An 18,150-nucleotide genomic window follows, 5' to 3' on the forward strand; every position below is an offset into this window, starting at 1 on the left:
TGGGACGAAAGTTAAGAGCTCACATACATTTTACATGTATTCAATCAATATTTTAAAAAAGCTTATCAGTTTTCAGCTTCTGAAAATTACACAATGATTATAATCCCATTCAGTCTTAAATGTTAATAGGGTCAAAAGTAGAGAAAGCAAATGGCACCAGCCTACCCACTCCAGTACTCTTGCCTGGAAAATCCCATGGACGGAGGAGCCTGGTGGGCTGCAGTCCATGGGGTCGCTAAGAGTCGGACATGACTGAGCAACTTCACTTTGACTTTTCACTTTCATGCACTGGAGAAGGAAATGGCAACGTACTCCAGTGTTCTTGCCTGGAGAATCCCAGGGATGGGGAGCCTGGTGGGCTGCCGTCTATGGGGTCGCACAGAGTCAGACACGTCTGAAGTGACTTAGCAAGCAGTAGCAGTAGGGTCAAAAGCTTTGGGCTAAAATCAAGTGTTATTCAGAATGATCTATGATCTATGATCTATATTAGCACTGAGAATGGAATGGTCAGTTTCAGATGGTTTCTGGTGCTTCAACTACATTAGAAACATTAATATACTCAAAAGGATGTGCACCGCTGGTGTGCTGATTTATACTCTTGTTCTGTGCTAGTGAAATAGAAAACCCACAAAGGAAAGGCTGCTTCCTGATTCTGTGAACGCCGAGTGGACATGTGAAGGAGCTGATCAGGTGCCACCCCGCATTTGGCCTGCATGTGCTGACCGGGTGCCATCCTGCATTTGCCTGCGTGTGGATTTGCGCCCTCAGCCAGGGAGAGCCAAGCTGGGGTGGCATCGAGAGTCCCTGGCGGGGACCAGAGGGAGGTCCCGGCCAACTTGCTGGAAGAGACCCTGATGCTGGGAAAGACTGAAGGCGGAGAAGGGGACGACAGAGGATGAGATGGTTGGATGGCATCACTGACTTGATGGACATGAGTTTTGAGTAAGCTCTGGGAGTTGGTGATGGACAGGGAAGCCTGGTGTGCTGCAGTTCACGGGGTCGCAGAGAGTCGGACATGACTGAGTGACCGAGAAACGACAATGGACATTCCCACTCCGTGCCTCTGGGCATCAGGGCTCAGGAGTTAATAGTTTCTAAAATCTCCCTGGGTGGTGCTGCCATGTTTCAGCCCCCTCAGTGGTCCGGAGCAGAATGTCTGGATCCACACCACCTGTGTTCATCATTTACCAGCTCTGTGACTTTGGGCAAGTCACTCAACCTTTCCGGGCTTCACTTTTCCCAACTTTGAGAGAGAGATGACAATAGCTAACTTGCAAGGCTGTTGTGAGGATTCAGTGAGATAATGGATGAGGAGTAAGCGCTGAGCATCGCTTTTCCATTTATGAAGTCGGGCACAACTCTCGAGTCAGCAGAACATCGTGTCCACATCTAGTGGGAGCTGCTCGGGGACATCCATGCCAGAGAACAAAGCATCTTCTCTCCTGAACAACAAAATACATGCCCCCCAACTTGGGTCCTGATTTATTCCAGCCACCTCTTGGCTCTGGGTCATTGGACATCCTGTTCCTCCTCTGCCCAAACACGATGGGTCTCCTTAGGTCCAAAGTCTTGTGGAAGCTGTTAACACTTTATGCATCGTGACTGCCACTCTATTATCTAAACATGAGGTCAAGAGCAAGGCCGTCGGAGGACACAGCTCCAGCCACCGAAACAGAGGGGCAGAGCCAGCGCTCAGCTCTCTTGATCTCCCTGGTGGCAGCAGAACCAGCCCATTCTGCTCATGTGCAACACTCTGCTTGGAGGCCAGTTTTGTAGAGCCCCCAATGGCATACTGGGAAATGAAATGGAGGTATCAAGAACAGTAACACATCTTCCGAGAGTTATGGACGTCTACCCTGTCCACCTCTCTCAGCCTGAACCCGAGCTGTCGCCCACATGAAATTCCTTTCTAAATCAGAGGTAACTTTGTATCATCAAATACCACTCACAGCCACATCAGTCCCAACCTGAGCCCACCTTTCTCTCTTGACCCAAGCTCCTGGACCCACGGCTCACACAGGGACCAGCATGACCCTCCCGTGTTCTCACCCCAGTGGCGTCTCACATGAAGAGGTGACGGGGCCGCAGCTCACTCTGCAGATCTGTAGGGCCATGCTTCAGGGAGGCCCTGCTCCCAGGGTGACAGGGAGCTGGGGCCGCTGGGGGATGCACAGGTGGCAGATGGTCCCCACAAGCACACCCCACTGGGAGCACCAGTCCAGGTGGGCTTGGTGCAGCCTGTAGGGCAGAGAGAAGCCCCACGCGGATCCCTGGGATCCCACCAGGGATCCACTCCCACCAGCCCCTCCTGTCTGCGGGCAAGTGGGCAGCTGCACAGAGTGCTTAACCAGCGACCTCTGCCCTTAGGGCGGGCTGTCTGCGATTAACATGCATCTTCCTGGAGGTTTGGATGAAACCAAAGGCCTAACTTTTAGAGAATACAGTATATTTTTATAATAAAATTATTAAAGGAAATTGCATTTCTCTTTCTTCTATTCAACGTTAAAATGTTGGGCCATTTGGGGAGCTGTAGATATGTGCACCAGCAGACAGGTTCAGGAAAGTCCGTGTCGTCGTGATGATAGTAACCAAAGCTGGGGAGAAGCCGCCTGCCCCGGGGACGGGCTGTGTGGGCGCGGTGGACACGGAGCCAGCTGTGCTCAGGCTCTGCAGCAGCGGGCACTTGTTTAGGTCATGAATTGGTAATGTTCCGCCAGGTGGTCTGGACTGGCGGGGTCAGAGCCTCTCTCAAGCCCCTCTCATCCTCCTCCTACAAGCAGCCTGTACGTGCGGGTCCCCGGGCGACAGTGGTGGTACAAGAGCTAACCAGCCCACCTTCATAGCACTTTTCCAAGGCTGTGTATCACTTCTGCTATTGTCCTCTTGGCCAAAGTCAGCCAGACGACCACAGCTGTGGTAGGGAATTCACCCGGCCTCAGGGGGAAGGCACTGAAAGGCTACAGGCCCAAGGGTATGGGACCCAGGGTGGGAGCGGTCACTTCACCCACACACGTAGAAGCTGTGATACGGGCACAGGGTGGAGCACTATACAGCAGTGAAAAGAAGTGACCAGCTGCCGGTCACAAACGTAACAGCGAGCAGAAGCCAAACCCTAAAGAGCTTCACAGGTGCAGCTCCATCCGCGTGAGGTCAAACCATCGCAATGAAGGGCAGTGTCACAAGTCGGGTGGTGCTCACCTCTTGGGGCAATGACAGGAGGTCTCTGGTATTCTGTTTATCTAGGTCATGGCTACACTGATGTCTTCACAAGGTGAAAATCCTTGCAGGACACATGACCTGGGCATTTTATGTATTTGTCATGCTTCAATTAAAAAGTCCATTTGAAGAAAACTGAGCTTGCCAGGGAGTATGTCTCACCAAGTACAGGTAGAAAATGAGAAGACATTTAAACCCTGAGTGCCTTACAGCTGATGCTCTCCTGACGGTACCCAGAGTGGCCTGAGACCGGGAGACGCTAACTGCCCTCTGTTTCCGCCGTGCGGTGTGGGGAACCTGTCACGGCAGCCAGGACGAGCAAGCCCACCTCCCTTCACTGTCTCCTACTCCAGGAAGCAGTACCCCACCCCACCTGCCGCCTGGGCCCAACACCTGGACTCGTCTTCTCCCTCCGTTCCCTACTCCTCCCTTCACGAGGTCACCACATCTGTCCATTTGCCCCCCCTGAACATTTCTAGGACTCACTCACTGTCCAGCTGGACAGTGAGTGACCCTGGCCCAGGCGTTCTGCCGACCACCCCTCGGCCATCCCACCCCACGCCCTGTCCCCCACATGGAGGGATGCTCCTAGAGCCCACGTTTGAGAGCCTTTCCCGGCTTAACGCGCAAGGGCCAGGCTGTGGAGCCAGGTCTCTCCTGATGTCCTGATGGCCCGTGAGCCGCCAGCCCCAGGCCCCGCCCCCGGCCTGCCTGGCCACGCCCCAGGCCACGCCCCTGGCCTGCCTGGCCACGCCCCCGGCCTGCCTGGCCACGCCCCCGCCCTGCCTGGCCACGCCCCAGGCCCCGCCTTCTGCAGTCAAGCTCACGCAGTTCCTGCAAGCAGCTTTCGCTCCGCCCAGACCGGGCCAACAGCCCGCCGTGTCCCAGGTCAGACCTCACACGTCTCAACCTGTGGGTGGGGGGGCCTGCGGCCCAGCCCGTCCGGGCACCGGCCACTGCACCTCACCGCTGCAGTGACCCACTGTCCCCTCCCGAAGGCCCAAGGCCGCTGTCTCCCGGCGTCTCGAGGCCCGGCCCGCCCATCACCAGTGCTCAGGGAACAAGATGGAGAGACTTCCAGATCTGAGGGCCGGGCAGGACCGGACAAGCTGCAGAGGAGGAGGGAGGTTCCTGTCACCAACCCGAGGCCAGGCGCACGGGCCCCGTGCGGCCTGCGCAGACTGAGCCACGTGTGACTGGGCGTCATTCTGGAGGCAGTTCTTCAGTGGAGGAGCCAGGAGATAAGCTCAGAGATTAGGAGAGTCTCTTGGAGGCTGGTGCGGGGCAGAGCGGGCAGGAGCCTGGGAGTGACGGGGACTCAGGAGTGACACGGACCTGGGAGTGACGGGGACCCGGGAGTGATGAGGGCCGGGGAGTGATGGGGAGTGACGGGGGGCCCCGAGGGAGCGCAGCGGAGGGGCAGGTGGGGTCTCTGTGGAGGACGGGCGGCAGGGCTAGTGTCTGGCTCGTGGGCCAGGATGAGCAGGGCGGTGGAGCGGGGCTGGCTCTGACACTTGACAGTGACTGTCCACACGAGGCGGGGCCTTCCCGAGGGCAACCTGGTGGGCACAGGACGGGGTCTCATGACTGGCAACGGGAAAGTTGGACACCGACATTACGGACAGGACCGAGACCACAGACCCAGAAGCGACTTTTCACAGGCATCCAATCATTATAACACATCTCATCAGCGTACATGATTCCAACAGAAAATATACTTTACCAAAGTTGGTTTAAATATTGTGTAACAATCCAGAGTATAAATATATGTACATACAAAATTTTACGAAGACACTAAAAGGTTTCTGACCAATGAAGTCCTGAGTTTAGAAAACAGAAAGTAAGGATTAAATACTGAACATCAAGATTAAAAACTACCACACTAATACTGTAGGATGTTCCTCCAAGAGGAACAACCTTCAGGAGAGGTCCTTGCCTGTACACCTGCTCTTCCTAAAACCTGACAGCAAAGAGCCACTTGGCAGAGCACTATGACAAATGCATATGGACCCTCAGAGCGAAAACAAGCTCAAATGCCAGAAAGAAAAGAAAAAAGAAAAACAAAAGCACACTTTTTACACTGCACCGTTTTAAAGCACCTGAAAACACATGGTTCATTGGCATCATAAATAAGAACCAGTCACTGTGAGAATATGTCTGCCCCTGGCACCAACTCCCACAGCCATGCAGGGCACACAGCGCATCTGCACACGCAGGGGACAAGGCGGAATCTGGTTACTCAAAATAATTCTTGCCCAAGACCTGCTCGACCTCACTCCCGCCAGGTCACTGGGTATCTCTTCAATTTACACACATTTCTGCAGCCGAAAATGTCAAACGATCTCCTTGAGGGACGAGCCCCAAAGTGCAATATTACCTCTATTTCCTGATTGTAAATAAAGGGTTTAAGTTCAGAGATATAATAAAGGTCTTAAATCTTCATCGAATCATGTACAAACTCCCTATGCCTTCATCAGACAAGAGTTATCAAGGGAAGACCTGGCCTCTGATTCCCCAACCCCATCCAATAGTTGAATTAATATTCAGTGGGTTTGAAGTTACATTCACACAGCCCCTAACACGAAACCCCTGGCAGATAGAAGTGAGCTGGCATGCCAGCAAACCAGGTTATTAATATAAATTATACTATATTAGGAAGCTGCTCATAATTTGCAAAGAAACAGGAAACTGTGTCCTGAACACACCATTCAAAATGGCAACCAGTTGATCTTCCAAGAAAAGGGCTGTCGATTCAACAAGGCAGGTTAAGCTGCCCTGGTTAGACTTGCTATGGCAGCTTCACCATGAAACTCATGGTAGTTATCTATTTGCAAGGGAGTGAAGATACAGGCATGAAGGTGTCCACTTCCAGGAAATAACTTCTCTGTCACCACAGTCCCCATAAGAACCATTACACATAGACTATTGAGCCAGCCCGAGGCCGCACACTCCTGTTAAAGATGAACATTGACATTTCCAGGCAACGGACAAGGACCACTCACTTGGTTTTGAATTCCAATTCTATCCGATTGCCACGAAACTCTGACATGGTCAGTACCTGTCTTACATCGTCTGCAGGGAATTGCGGCTGCACACTCAGGCATCTGAAATCAGCGTCCACACCCAACAGGAGGCCGCCCACAGACTGGACGGTTCTGGAGCAGGCTTACTGCTCTCTGGCGGGAGGAGATCCCTCCCCGGCGCCCTCACAGGTGGGCAACACATCCTGCTCTGAGCCCCCCAGGGCCAGGCCCGGGAGCTCGTACACCCGCTTGGGCACTCCTCGGGTCCTCTGGGGGCCGGGCCTGTCCGACCCGGGCTGCTCTTGTCCTGCTGCTCTGGGACCCTGATCGCAAGTTTCCCAGGGCCCCCACAAACCAGGTCCTTCTTCAAATTCAAACCCAAGAGCAGTGAGGTAGCGCAGGACTCCAGCTCCCGGTGGCCGGCTTGGGCTCTGCTGTCCTCAGGGCACCCGCCCCAGTCGCCATGGAGGACCCCGGGCAGAGCTGCAGAGACGCTGCACACAGTCCTGGAGGAGGGCCACGTCCCCACGGTGCCCTGTGCAAGGAGAGGGGAGAGATGGTCACCTCGCCATCCCTCCCCAGGGGGTGTGACCCGAGACATCTACGCCAAAGTGACCCCTTGGACACTCCAGACAACGTAAGGGCATTCAGTGCATCTGTCAGATAAGCAGCTTGTTCTTCAGGATCTAGTAGTTAAGGCAGAGGAACTCACAGATGGTAAGTAGGAATTCAATCATACTAGTTCCTACAGGTCATTAATGCCAACAAGGGGCACTGATGAGGCCTCAGTGAGTGAATCAAACCAGAAATGAGAAGATGCCTGAGATTCCTCAAACTGTCAAGTCCTAATTAACTGCATATTCCATTTGTACTACATACCTCTCAGTGCAGAAATAATAATTTGAATAGTTTGCTCTAAGCCACATTTTAACTTGAAGAATTCTTGGGCAAGATTGATCATCTTCTTCAAATCTTCATATTCAGAATTTTCTTCTTGTACTTGAGTTCTGAAGCTTTTCTGCGTAAAAAAGTTCATAGTTTAAAAAATATATAATAGGTTACATGGAGGAAAGACTCAGTCAAAATAATTTTAGTTGCCAGAATTTTACCTTCAAAATGACAGTGAGTTTAAATTTCGAGACCAAAATATGATATGAACAATTACTATATTCAAAAGAAACAAAAAGTTTTAAATAATTTAAAAATAAAGTCCAGTGCTCGCTTTGGCAGCACATATACTAAAATTGGAACGATACAGAGAAGATTAGCATGGCCCCTGCGCAAGGATGACACGCAAATTCGTGAAGCGTTCCATATTTTTAGCACGTGTATACCTGTGATGGATTCATTTTGATATTTGGCAAAACTAATACGATTATGTAAAGTTTAAAAATAAAATAAAATTAAAATTACACACACAAAAAATAATAAAATAAATAAATAAAAATAAAAAAATAAAAATAAAGTCCAATTTCCTATTTTATGAAAATGAAATAAAACAACAGTACCTTCCGTTTACTACCCAATATCATAAAAGATAAATTTGTTTAATTTTTAAGAGCTCAACTTTATATCTCCTGCTTATTTTAACAGACATTTTCAAGCTATAGAAATTTTGATTCCATACTTAGTTCATATTTTTCTATTTACCTGTGACATGAGTAAAATAATTTGTCTAATTTGCCTGTCTTAAAATCTTTGTGCATACTGATTATTAAACATAATTTTTTAGCCTATGGTGATTATTCAAGCAAAAGCTGACAGCAACAGAAAGAAACAGGCACGACACATTAATACGCTCAGTTTCTGCACACGATTTCATCCATCACTAAGCCTAACAAGTTAGACACCAAGAGGAAGATGCCTGAGAGCTCCTGCCCCTGCTTCCAGTAAACAGGCAGAGAGGAGTCACCGGCGAGCGACAGAAACCAAAGCACATCCGCGCCAGAGCCCAGTGAGATGAAAAATACACTCCACAAAACCAAACACCAAGACAAGAGCTTCTCTTACTGTTTTCCATTCAGCGAAGAGGTTTCCGAGGGATTCGATCAGTCCCAGGGCATTAGCTTTCATCTGTTTGGTAACCTACAGAGAATGGTAAAATATTTTATTATACAAATAACTGTTTAGAAGTATAAAAATCCTGGCATTCTATGGGATCTGCCAGGGAGAAGAGTTTTTGTCCAGTAGTCACGAGCTTGGGGCTCAGTTACTGAGACTACAAGTAAGTAGCCAGTGTCCAAGTCACAGAAGTGGATTTTCTTTCTAAATAAGTTGCACACTGGTCCCACATTAAATGTGGATACCTGAGTCTTCCTGGTCCAGTGGTTAAGCGTCCACCTTGCAACGCAGGGGACACCGGTTCGATCCCTGGTCCGGGAGGATCCCATATGCTGCGGAGCAACTAGGCTCGTGTGCTGCAGCTGCTGAGCCCCGGCTCCAGCACCTGGGAGCCGCAGCTGCTGAAGCCCACTCACCCAGACCCTGTGCTCTGCAACCAGAAGCCACGCGCGGCAACGAAGAGTAGCCCCCATTCTTTGCAACTAGAGAAAGCCCACGCAGCAACAAAGACCCAAAAATAAATAAAACTATATAAAAAAAAGAAATTATAAGAACAAAACTAAATAAACAGTAGTTCCCATTCTCAAGTGGAAAAGCAGAGCCCTAATTGAAGGAGGAAAAAGAGAGGCGGCAAGTGGCCACTAGGGGTCACTGACACACTCCGTCCTCTCGGATTCATCTGCAGGCTGAATCTCTCTGGCAACCACCGGCCCGGGCAGGACCCACAATGTTACCCTCGAGAGGGGCTGCCATGACTCAGGTGTAAAATTGAGAAAATCACCAGGAGAAATGATGCCAACAGCCTTTTCAATAAAAAATAACCCAACTAAAATACATAAATTTATAAAGACCTCATTCACTGAGTTAAACTATTTTTAGAAACCAACTTGACCTACTCTCTGGTACTATCCAGGACGCTCCTCTTTTTGTCTTACCTCAGCTTGGGGACTCTGTCTTAGGAGTTCATGCTCGAGCTCTTTTGCTTTTTCTATCCCAGAATTGAGAAGACTCTTTATTCCCAAGTCCACACCATCACAAACGGCACCCACAAAATCATCCTAGAAAAAGTTTTTAAGCATTAACTGGCAAATTCAATTTCTACATATGTTTTAAGTCACCAAATAATTAAGTTAAATATTCTGCTTATTGTAGGACTGTAGACAGGGAGGCCTGGCGTGCTGCAATCCATGGGGTTGCAAAGAGTTGGACATGACTGAGCGACTGAACTGAACACATTCCTAGTTTATTAATCCAACTAAAGCTAGAATAAGACCTAACAGTATGTAAAGAAAAAAAAAACACTTTTGTATTCTACATATACTGCAGAGGGTGTTTGTCATCTTAAATAGGATACCATGTGGCTAGAACAAACATCTTAATATAACACTGTGTTTTCAGTAGCATGAATAATTAAAGCAAACACACATTTTCTAGAATCACACGCCAATGTAGTTATGAATACACTCTCCGTGTTGGCTGGCTGAGCACCCACCGTTCAGAGCAGACGGGTACCATCAAGCCAAAGACCCAGAAGGTACGGGCAGGATCCCAAATCAACGGGTACATTTATCCACTCAGACTGTAACAGCTTTCATCTTCTGCTAAACTAGTAAGGTACGAGCAGCTCTGAAAAGTAAACATTTCTCCTGCTTCATGGCCCCTTGACAGGAAACGCTGCTGCTCCCTGAGATGAAGGCTGTCAGCATGAGCGAGCACGGCCCATTACCTGCAGGCCGGCGGCCCCGTGAGCACTGCTCTCCAGGAAGTGCAGCCGGTCCCCGCCAAGAGCCACTGACCGCCCCACGCACGCAACGGCTCGGTGTACGGTTTGGATCACTTGCTTTTGAGCCTCTTTGACCATCGGTGAAATATCTGAAGAGCATCCCTGTAAGACAAAAATGGCCCAAGGTGTCAGGTACCTGAGATGACCAGGGGAGGGAAGAACAAGAAGATGTGGTTCTGCGCCTACTCCTACAACAGCCGTGCTTCACAAGAGTCTGATCAGAGCCAGACAGCGTACAGCCCAGCAGCCTCTGATAGTGAGGGCATGAGGAGGACACAGGGACACAGGAGGACACCAACAGACGAGAAGGCCGCAGCGAGGTGTGCGGATTCCAGATCAGTGAAGGAAAGTTACATGGCTCAAAACAGCCTGGAGTTAGAACTCCCCTCCAGGTCCTCCCCACCATTCTATGGAAAACAAAGAACTCTGTCACCCGAAGGAAAAAAAATGGACATTAAGGTTGATTACGCCCAGCTCCCAGCTGGTCCAGCCTCTGGCCGATCTCCAAAATTCCTTGCCCCAGCTGTTTAAGAGGTAACTACTCCAAACAACCTTGGAGAGGAACAAGCCTCCTTAAGACAGTAGCTTTCCACATATACGCCTATATATACCTACTCTCCTTGGGTTAGTGCAACAGCTCACTAATCTGACTGCTGCCCCTTCTCGCTTCATTAAAGGTGATCTGTTCCTGTAAAGTGCGGGTCTCGTTCTTTTTCTGAATCTTGCCGTCTCTAACTCCATACCCTACAGTCAGTGCGGTAGAGTCCCTCGCAGGAGGCACCTGACATGACAAAGTGTCCACTAGATGAGAGGACTGGGGAGGCCTGGGAGGCACCAGAGGGTCTGGCCAACATCCAGAAGCTTCACTGTCTCTCCAGGTTTCCGCTTTGGCCCCTGGGATGTGCGGGCCTCTCTCGGCAGAGGTCTGGGCATCGGCAGACTCAGGGCCTCTGCTCCCACTTGCCCTCCTCCATCCTCACTGGGAACGTGGCTGCTGGAATAAAAACGCAGGTCCCAGGGACCCCGGCCCTACATGTGATGACGCTCTGGCCAAAGATGTGTGAAAAGAAATGTCACATGACCATTTCCAGAAACCTCCTTGAATGAAGACCCCCAAGGCCCCGACCTTCTTTGTTCCGTCTCCCATCCCATGCACTGACCTCCCCTGGGGCCCTGCCATGGGGTGGACACAGAGCCCGGGGCCCTGCCACAGGGTGGACATGGAGCTCAGGCCAGCCACAGGCTGCACTGAAGGAAGTGGGGCAGCCAAGCCCACCTCCAGATGTTATGAGAGAAAAGAAGCTTCTATCTTACATCTTCCTACAGCCAAACCTCATCTAAGGGAAGAGGCAACAGAAATACTCTTTGCCCTGGATCAGGTCAGCAGGCTTGTGACCAACTCACCACCTTTGACCAGAGTGAGCCCCGCCCCCTCCCCCAGCGCCAGAGCGAGGCCCCGCCCCTCCCCAGTCCCAGAGCGAGGCCCCGCCCCCTTTCCCAGCCCCGCTGCAGCCTGGGGGTCAGGAGCACTCTGCACTCAAGGCTATGGCCTACCAGTGGTGAACAGTGGACACATCCTCCCTGGCCTTCCCTTCCTTATAGAGGAGACAAACCAGTGCGCACGTCTGGGGCTGCAGCGAAAACTAGAGGAGTTAATATTCATAAACCACACAGCACTGCCACAGCCTGGCCCACAGAAACCCCTGGAAGTCCTGGTTCATTAAGTCCATTATTAAACACCCAGTCTCGTGATCTCACACAGAAAGCGCTTCTGAAAACCCTAGAGGTCTGGGTCTGGGCGAAGCACAAACAGGAGGAAGTCAACAAACACCTGCTGAGCAGAGGAGTCCTAAGGGGGACCCACGGCCCCGTTACCTGCAGAAACAGCTGCAAGCGGCCCCCCAGCGTCCTCACTTCCCGCCGCAGCTCGGCCAGCAGGGCCGCCCGGCCAGCCTCCAGGGGGACACCGCTCACCCAGGGTGCCGTCAGCACCGTGAGCTGCTGGAACGCGCTTGCCACCTGGACTGTGAGCGACTGGTTTGCTCGGTCAGCGAACACTTGGAAAGAAGAAGAAAAGTGATGAGCAGAAACGACCTCCCAGTAAAAGAGCTCACAGACGCTCGCCACGCAAACACGAGCGTCAGACAATACACGGCAGAGGTGACCATGCCACCGAGGATGCGCAGGACACAGCGGTCCCCGCAGGCGGGTCGGTGCGGACGCTTACGGTTACACTGACTGTCCTCGTCCTGCTCTTCGTGGGCTCTGGACACGGCCAGTACCCCGTCGTGGATTCTGAGGAAATTACTCATCAGGCTGTCTGCCACGGTGCCTTCTTCATCATCACTCTGTCCAAGAAGCTCTAACGACGAGCTGATCAACTCTTTGCAAATGCCAGGAAGGAAGGGTTCCGCTGACTCCAGGTAAACAGGGCTGGATTTCCCCACTAAGCCTGTGTCGACAGAAAACAGCCATCATAAGGCTCGTTTCCAGGGACAACGCTTGCAAACACACACAGCATCAGTGCAGCCACTGCACAACGCCAGGCACACATTCCAAGCAGGCCGCTCCCATTTCAAGACACCCTCCTTCCTCTACGCAAGGGGAAGACAGCCCCGCAGAGGGACTCCACCAGCTTCTCAACAGCATCCACCCACCCACAGCCCAGCAGCTACGGAACCAGATAACAGGGAAACCAGAGATCCCACGTAACCACTGATTGCATCTCCTTCTTAATTTACTTATTGGCAACACCTAAAGAAGTGTGAATTGGTGAAAACAATGGTAGCTGCATAAGGCAAAATAACATGAACACAATAAACATAAGGAATAAACCACACGCTGGAAAAGCAGGCAGTAGTAGAGCAAACAACGGAAGGAGGGTCCCGGTAGCTCCTCCTCTAACACCTCCTGCTTCAGCTGTCCTACACCCGGAAGAGGAGAAAGCCCAACAACTGTCCACAGTCAGTGTGTCACGTTCTAGGGAGACAGCCTCTCAGAACAACTTTCTAAGCACCGTCCAAGCCAGAGGCAGACAGAAAGTGTGAAAGAGCCCATCGGCACCTCTGGAAATAACTGCACCCAGAACACCAGCCCCTGAGCAGGGCTCTCATTTAACGTACACAGTTGGTCTTCTGGTCCAATCCACAGGCGACTAGAAACAGCAAACTACAAAAGAAAGTACATGCAAGCCCTGGGCGGGGACTACTGAGTGGAGAGGCAAAACAAGAGCTCGATGTGGGCGGAGAAAACAGAAGCACGGCCGTGCCTGAAGCTGTCACTGCAGGTGACGACAATCAACTTCGCGACGACAGTGACCTCCCACCACCTGCTTCATGAGACGCCAGTCTGAATGCATCAAGTCCAGCTGCAGCCTGTCACAAACATCTGTGCAAGTCTAGTTTCAGAACACAGCCCCTCAGGTGAGAAGTTCAGACACGTGCCGCCCCCACTAGCCCCCGGCAGGCCTGGTCCTGCTCCCACCGCGCAACCACCCAGGCGGGGTCACACTAAACACACAGGTGGGCTTCTATCTCCCTCTGGGAAAACTGCAAATAGGCAAAGACCTCTTACGTCTGACTTCCCCTTACACCTTAATTTTTTTAAAGGGCACTTAAAAATGACTCTTGAGTGGCTGAAACTAACGCAACACTGTAAATCAACTATTCTTCAATTTAAAAAAAAGACCCAAGAGGAGATACGTTCAGTTATCTGGAAAAGGTACGCTTACAAAACATCTTACTCTTAAGTAGTACTGGATAAATAAGTTGCTACCACAGATACACAGCCTTTTATTTTGCTGGTAAACAAAAAGTCTATGGCCTATTTTGCTTTGACTTACATTAAACAAGCAGTAGGATAATAAATGCCTTCCTAAAAGATAAGTTTATGATTAAAAAAATACCTCTAGTGTCTTTTATAGTCAAGATGAGATAATTTCTTTCATGGCTAATCATATCCCACTGATATCGTTATAGATTATTACATTACGTAGCAATTTTTAAACTCAGTTTACTAGGGTACAGGTAACACTCTGTAGTGTTCGCATCTTGAGTGTACAGCGTTTTTACACACGTGCACACCACGTAACTGCCACTGGGGGGCGCACACCGCCAGCCCGTCGCCCCTCTGACTGCCACTGGGGGGCGCACACCGCCAGCGCGTCGCCCCTCTGACTGCCACTGGGGGGCGCACACCGCCAGCGCATCGCTCCTCTGACTGCCACTGGGGGGCGCACACCGCCAGCGCGTCGCCCCTCTGACTGCCACTGGGGGGCGCACACCGCCAGCGCGTCGCCCCTCTGACTGCCACTGGGGGGCGCACACTGCCAGCCCATCACTCCCCTGACTGCCAGCCCATCACTCCCCTGACTGCCATTGGGAGGCGCACACCGCCAGCGCATCGCTCCTCTGACTGCCACTGGGGGGCGCACACCGCCAGCCCATCACTCCCCTGACTGCCACTGGGGGGCGCACACCGCCAGCCCGTTGCTCCTCTGACTGCCACTGGGGGGCGCACACCGCCAGCCCATCACTCCCCTGACTGCCACTGGGGGGCGCACACCGCCAGCGCGTCGCTCCTCTGACTGCCACTGGGGGGCGCACACCGCCAGCGCGTCGCTCCTCTGCCTGCCACTGGGGGCCGCACACCGCCAGCGCGTCGCCCCTCTGACAGGCGCCCTTGTGGCCCACTCCTCTGTCTTGTCACTGCAGCTCAATTTCCCCTATCTTTGAACTTTCCATAAACAGAATCATATGGGATGTACTCTTTATTATATAGTTTCTGATACTTCACATGGAGCATGGCTCAGCTGGTGAAGAATCTGCCTGCAACGCGGGAGACCTGGCTGGGACCCCTGGGTTGGGAAGATTCCCCCGGAGAAGGGAAAGGCTACCCACTCCAGTACTGCGGCCTGCACACGACCGAGCGACTTTCGCGCCCACACCTCACGTGGCGCTTTCGGGCTCACCCGGGTGGGGTTCTTTTCTGTCTCCACGTAGTAGTTTGTTGCTACCAAGTAGTGACTTTAATTATTAGAGGTACTTACACATATAAAGTATATCCCCCCTCTTATGAAAACTAATATTATAGTCAATATTGGCATAAAATAATTATTCAGGAGAAAAAGTTCTATAACTTTTTCTTTTAAACCATTAAAACTGGAAGTAATTTTGTGACAGATGATATGTGTGTGTTACGCGAAATCCCGAAGGACACGAGGGAGTGTTGTGCCGAGGATGCCCTGGCCCTGTCCTGCGTCACGCCGGACGAGCGGTGCTTTCTGGCCGAGGGCAGCTCTCCCGGAGACCTTGTTCACGAGCAAGCACGTGTGTGCAGCACTCCTCCTCCTCACACAAGTGACATCCTGTAACACACCATCTTCCACACTTGGCCTCTTTCCACTTGGAAGAAAACAGTATCCTCGTACGTTTGTGAACACACACACGTCTTCCCCATCTGATCCAGTCACTCAGTTAACACTTGGAAATACACCACAGAGCGCAGAGCTTCAGAAGCGGGAGGGCCTCTGGCGAGCCCTCCTGTTTACAGAGGCAGCGGGAGCTCCCAGGAGACGAGAGGATTCGCACAAGCACAGGAAGAGGGACGGTGGCAGAGACAAGCCCTGGAGCTGCTCTTGGTAAATGATAGAACCCGATGGAAAAAGGACCTGCGGAGCCTGAAGAACGCAGGTCCTGGCCCGCGTGGGCCTCGATGTCATGTAGACAGCCGGAAACCCTCCTGTTGTTCATCAGACTCCTGCTCCTGCAACAACAGACCCCAGCAGGTTAGCAGCTACATTCATACGCCACGTGCAATAACGCTAGAATGCTTGCTGTCAAATATCCTAAAGAAAATGGATATCCATGAGTGTGCTTCCCGTGGAGACATTTTCATCAAGGGCTAAGTGAATTTGGTCCACTGAATAAGAATTTGACTATCTCTAGGTAGCATTCTAACCCCCACTTCACTGAGCAGAATAAACATCTATAGAATGCAGCTGACCCTTGAATAAGACAGGGGTCACACCCCCTGGGCACGGTCAAAAGCCCACGTGTACCTCACAGTCAGCCCTGGTGTGTGAGGTTCCTCCACATCTGTGGGCCCAACCAACGCCAGGCCTGTAGGGTTTCCTATTGGAAACCCGTGTCCTTCAAGGTCAAACGTCCCGTTAGTCTCGGGCTCTGGACACTGTGGTTGAAGCACATCGGTGAGCTTCTGAGCTCACTGAGCTTAAGGGCCATAGGAAGAGCACGTTGGTGAGCTTCTGGGCTCACTGAGCTTAAGGGCCATAGGAAGAGCGAGAAGTTAGGCAAGTAACTACACTCAGCTGTGAAAGTACTGGGGGGTGGGGGGCAGCCTACGGAGACTCTGGGGAAGGACGCAGCCCCAGAGCCCAGAGGCCCCCCACCCCCAGAGCGGGGGTCAGCCACACGGGGAGGCAGGCAGGTTGCAGGGAGAGAGGGAGGCTCGCGAGGAGGCTGGGCCCAGATGGATTCTGAGCTGCGGCTGAAGGCAACGAAGTTAAAAAGAATGTTACCCAGAAGGACACTGCTCTCTGCGACAGAGAGGCTGTGATACAGTCGCAGTCGGGGGCTCGGGCGTCGCTCAGACCTGGGCTTGAGGACCAGCCCTTCCCTTAGCAGCTGAGGGGCTTTGGATAAGGTTCTCATCTCTTTAAATCCTCGGTGACTTCATCTGTGAACTGGGGCTAAGGAGGGCCTTTGCTGCTCAGCAGACATTCGACACACGCTCCCCGGTGACCATGCTTCCGGTGGATGAACCGCTGTGACCTCCACATCCTGAAAGCTCCCCATCTCCTCCTTGAAGCCTTAAACCGCAGGAGCCCCCCATCCGGGAACCTCAGCCTCACCGCGTCCACACCAGCCCCACCTCAGGGCACCCTGCTCCCCTGCCCGTCCCCTGGCCGCATCCTCGTCACCCATGCCCAGGCCCGGGGTCCGGCCTCTAGGATGTGTGTGAAGCCTGCCCTCCCTCAGGTCCAGGCTGGGCCCTTGTCACCGGCCCTGCCCCTGCTCTCCTCCCGCCGGCCCTGGACGACAGGGAGCGCTGGGCCTTTCTCTGGCACCCCCAGACCCAGCAGCCGCAGTCCTGGTTCCAACCACGCTGGGGGCTGGGCCCCGGGGCGAAGGCCCCCTCCAGGGCACGTTCGCCTCTGTAGCCCAAGGGTCGGGGAAAGAGGGGCAGCCGTGCGTCTTGTCTGCCTCAGTTAATAAGCGGCACTTGTCATGCACGGAGGTCCTCGGTCACCACGACTGAGTGCAGAGGCGCTCACACTAACCTGACTGCATCTCACACTCCACAAACGACGATAAAATATCACAGAGTACACCAGGCTTCTGAGAAAGGCTGACTTAAAGTAATAAACACTGCTCGCTTTTATAGGAAATTGGATTTATGCTAGTCCAAGTTGCTCTTAAAACTTCTATGGTGAAATACTGAGGACTTTTCCTTCATATACTAACTGAACATAAGCAATCTAATGCCCTAACGGCTGTAATCTGATCACTAACACACGGGCTTCCCTCCACAGATACCGCGGTGACAGCAGACAGTTCTTGTGGACAGGGAGTGACGCACGTCTACACCCAGGACAAGAGAGCCAGCAGCGCCCGCACCCTCACCTCCTCCTGGAAAAGGAAGAAACAGGAACATCGGTGATGTCGGGTTCCCACTCATCTTCAGGGTCACAAAAGACATCTTCACCCTGGCTACTCCCATGGCTCTAAGGAAATAAATACAGAATTTCCAGTTACAAAGGGGGAAAAGGTTTAAATACTTCGCTGCATTTATCAAAGCAAAAATGCAGAGAAGTGGATGCTTTTTCAATAAGATCTGCAGATTAATAGGTTCAAATGAGCCAAATTAAAAATGCCTGCACAACAAAATGAAACCCTGGAGATGTCAACATAGCCGGGGGGAAATGTATATGATAAATATAAAATAAAGGTTATTTTTTTTTAAATCAAGGTTTATTATCAAAATATGTCAAGAAAGCTTACAGATGTTAGCTCAGTACTCACACTTCACTTGCCAAAAAATTCAGAG

General features: G+C 51.7%; 1 protein-coding gene and 1 non-coding gene across 2 annotated transcripts in view; one reads left to right on the top strand and one right to left on the bottom strand.

Moving 5' to 3' along the window:
- Positions 1-4,534: 4,534 nt before the first annotated feature.
- KIF14 (kinesin family member 14) overlaps positions 4,535-18,150 on the bottom strand; it is a 49,351-nt gene continuing 35,735 nt past the window's right edge. Inside the window, exons 22-33 of the mRNA XM_059875630.1 lie at positions 17,727-17,827; positions 15,752-15,846; positions 12,311-12,535; positions 11,959-12,140; positions 10,027-10,185; positions 9,236-9,358; positions 8,250-8,324; positions 7,119-7,257; positions 6,689-6,774; positions 6,387-6,562; positions 6,219-6,320; positions 4,535-4,775 (exon numbers count right to left, since the gene is read on the bottom strand). Of these exons, the coding sequence (XP_059731613.1) occupies positions 4,535-4,775; positions 6,219-6,320; positions 6,387-6,562; positions 6,689-6,774; positions 7,119-7,257; positions 8,250-8,324; positions 9,236-9,358; positions 10,027-10,185; positions 11,959-12,140; positions 12,311-12,535; positions 15,752-15,846; positions 17,727-17,827 (1,704 nt within the window). The remainder of the gene's footprint in view (positions 4,776-6,218; positions 6,321-6,386; positions 6,563-6,688; positions 6,775-7,118; positions 7,258-8,249; positions 8,325-9,235; positions 9,359-10,026; positions 10,186-11,958; positions 12,141-12,310; positions 12,536-15,751; positions 15,847-17,726; positions 17,828-18,150) is intronic.
- LOC112441920 (U6 spliceosomal RNA) lies at positions 7,454-7,560 on the top strand. Its single transcript, XR_003029876.1, has one exon. It is a non-coding gene; the product is annotated as a U6 spliceosomal RNA (small nuclear RNA).

This window comes from Bos taurus, chromosome 16 (genome assembly GCF_002263795.3).
Source record: "Bos taurus isolate L1 Dominette 01449 registration number 42190680 breed Hereford chromosome 16, ARS-UCD2.0, whole genome shotgun sequence".
Taxonomy (NCBI): Eukaryota; Metazoa; Chordata; class Mammalia; order Artiodactyla; family Bovidae; genus Bos; species Bos taurus.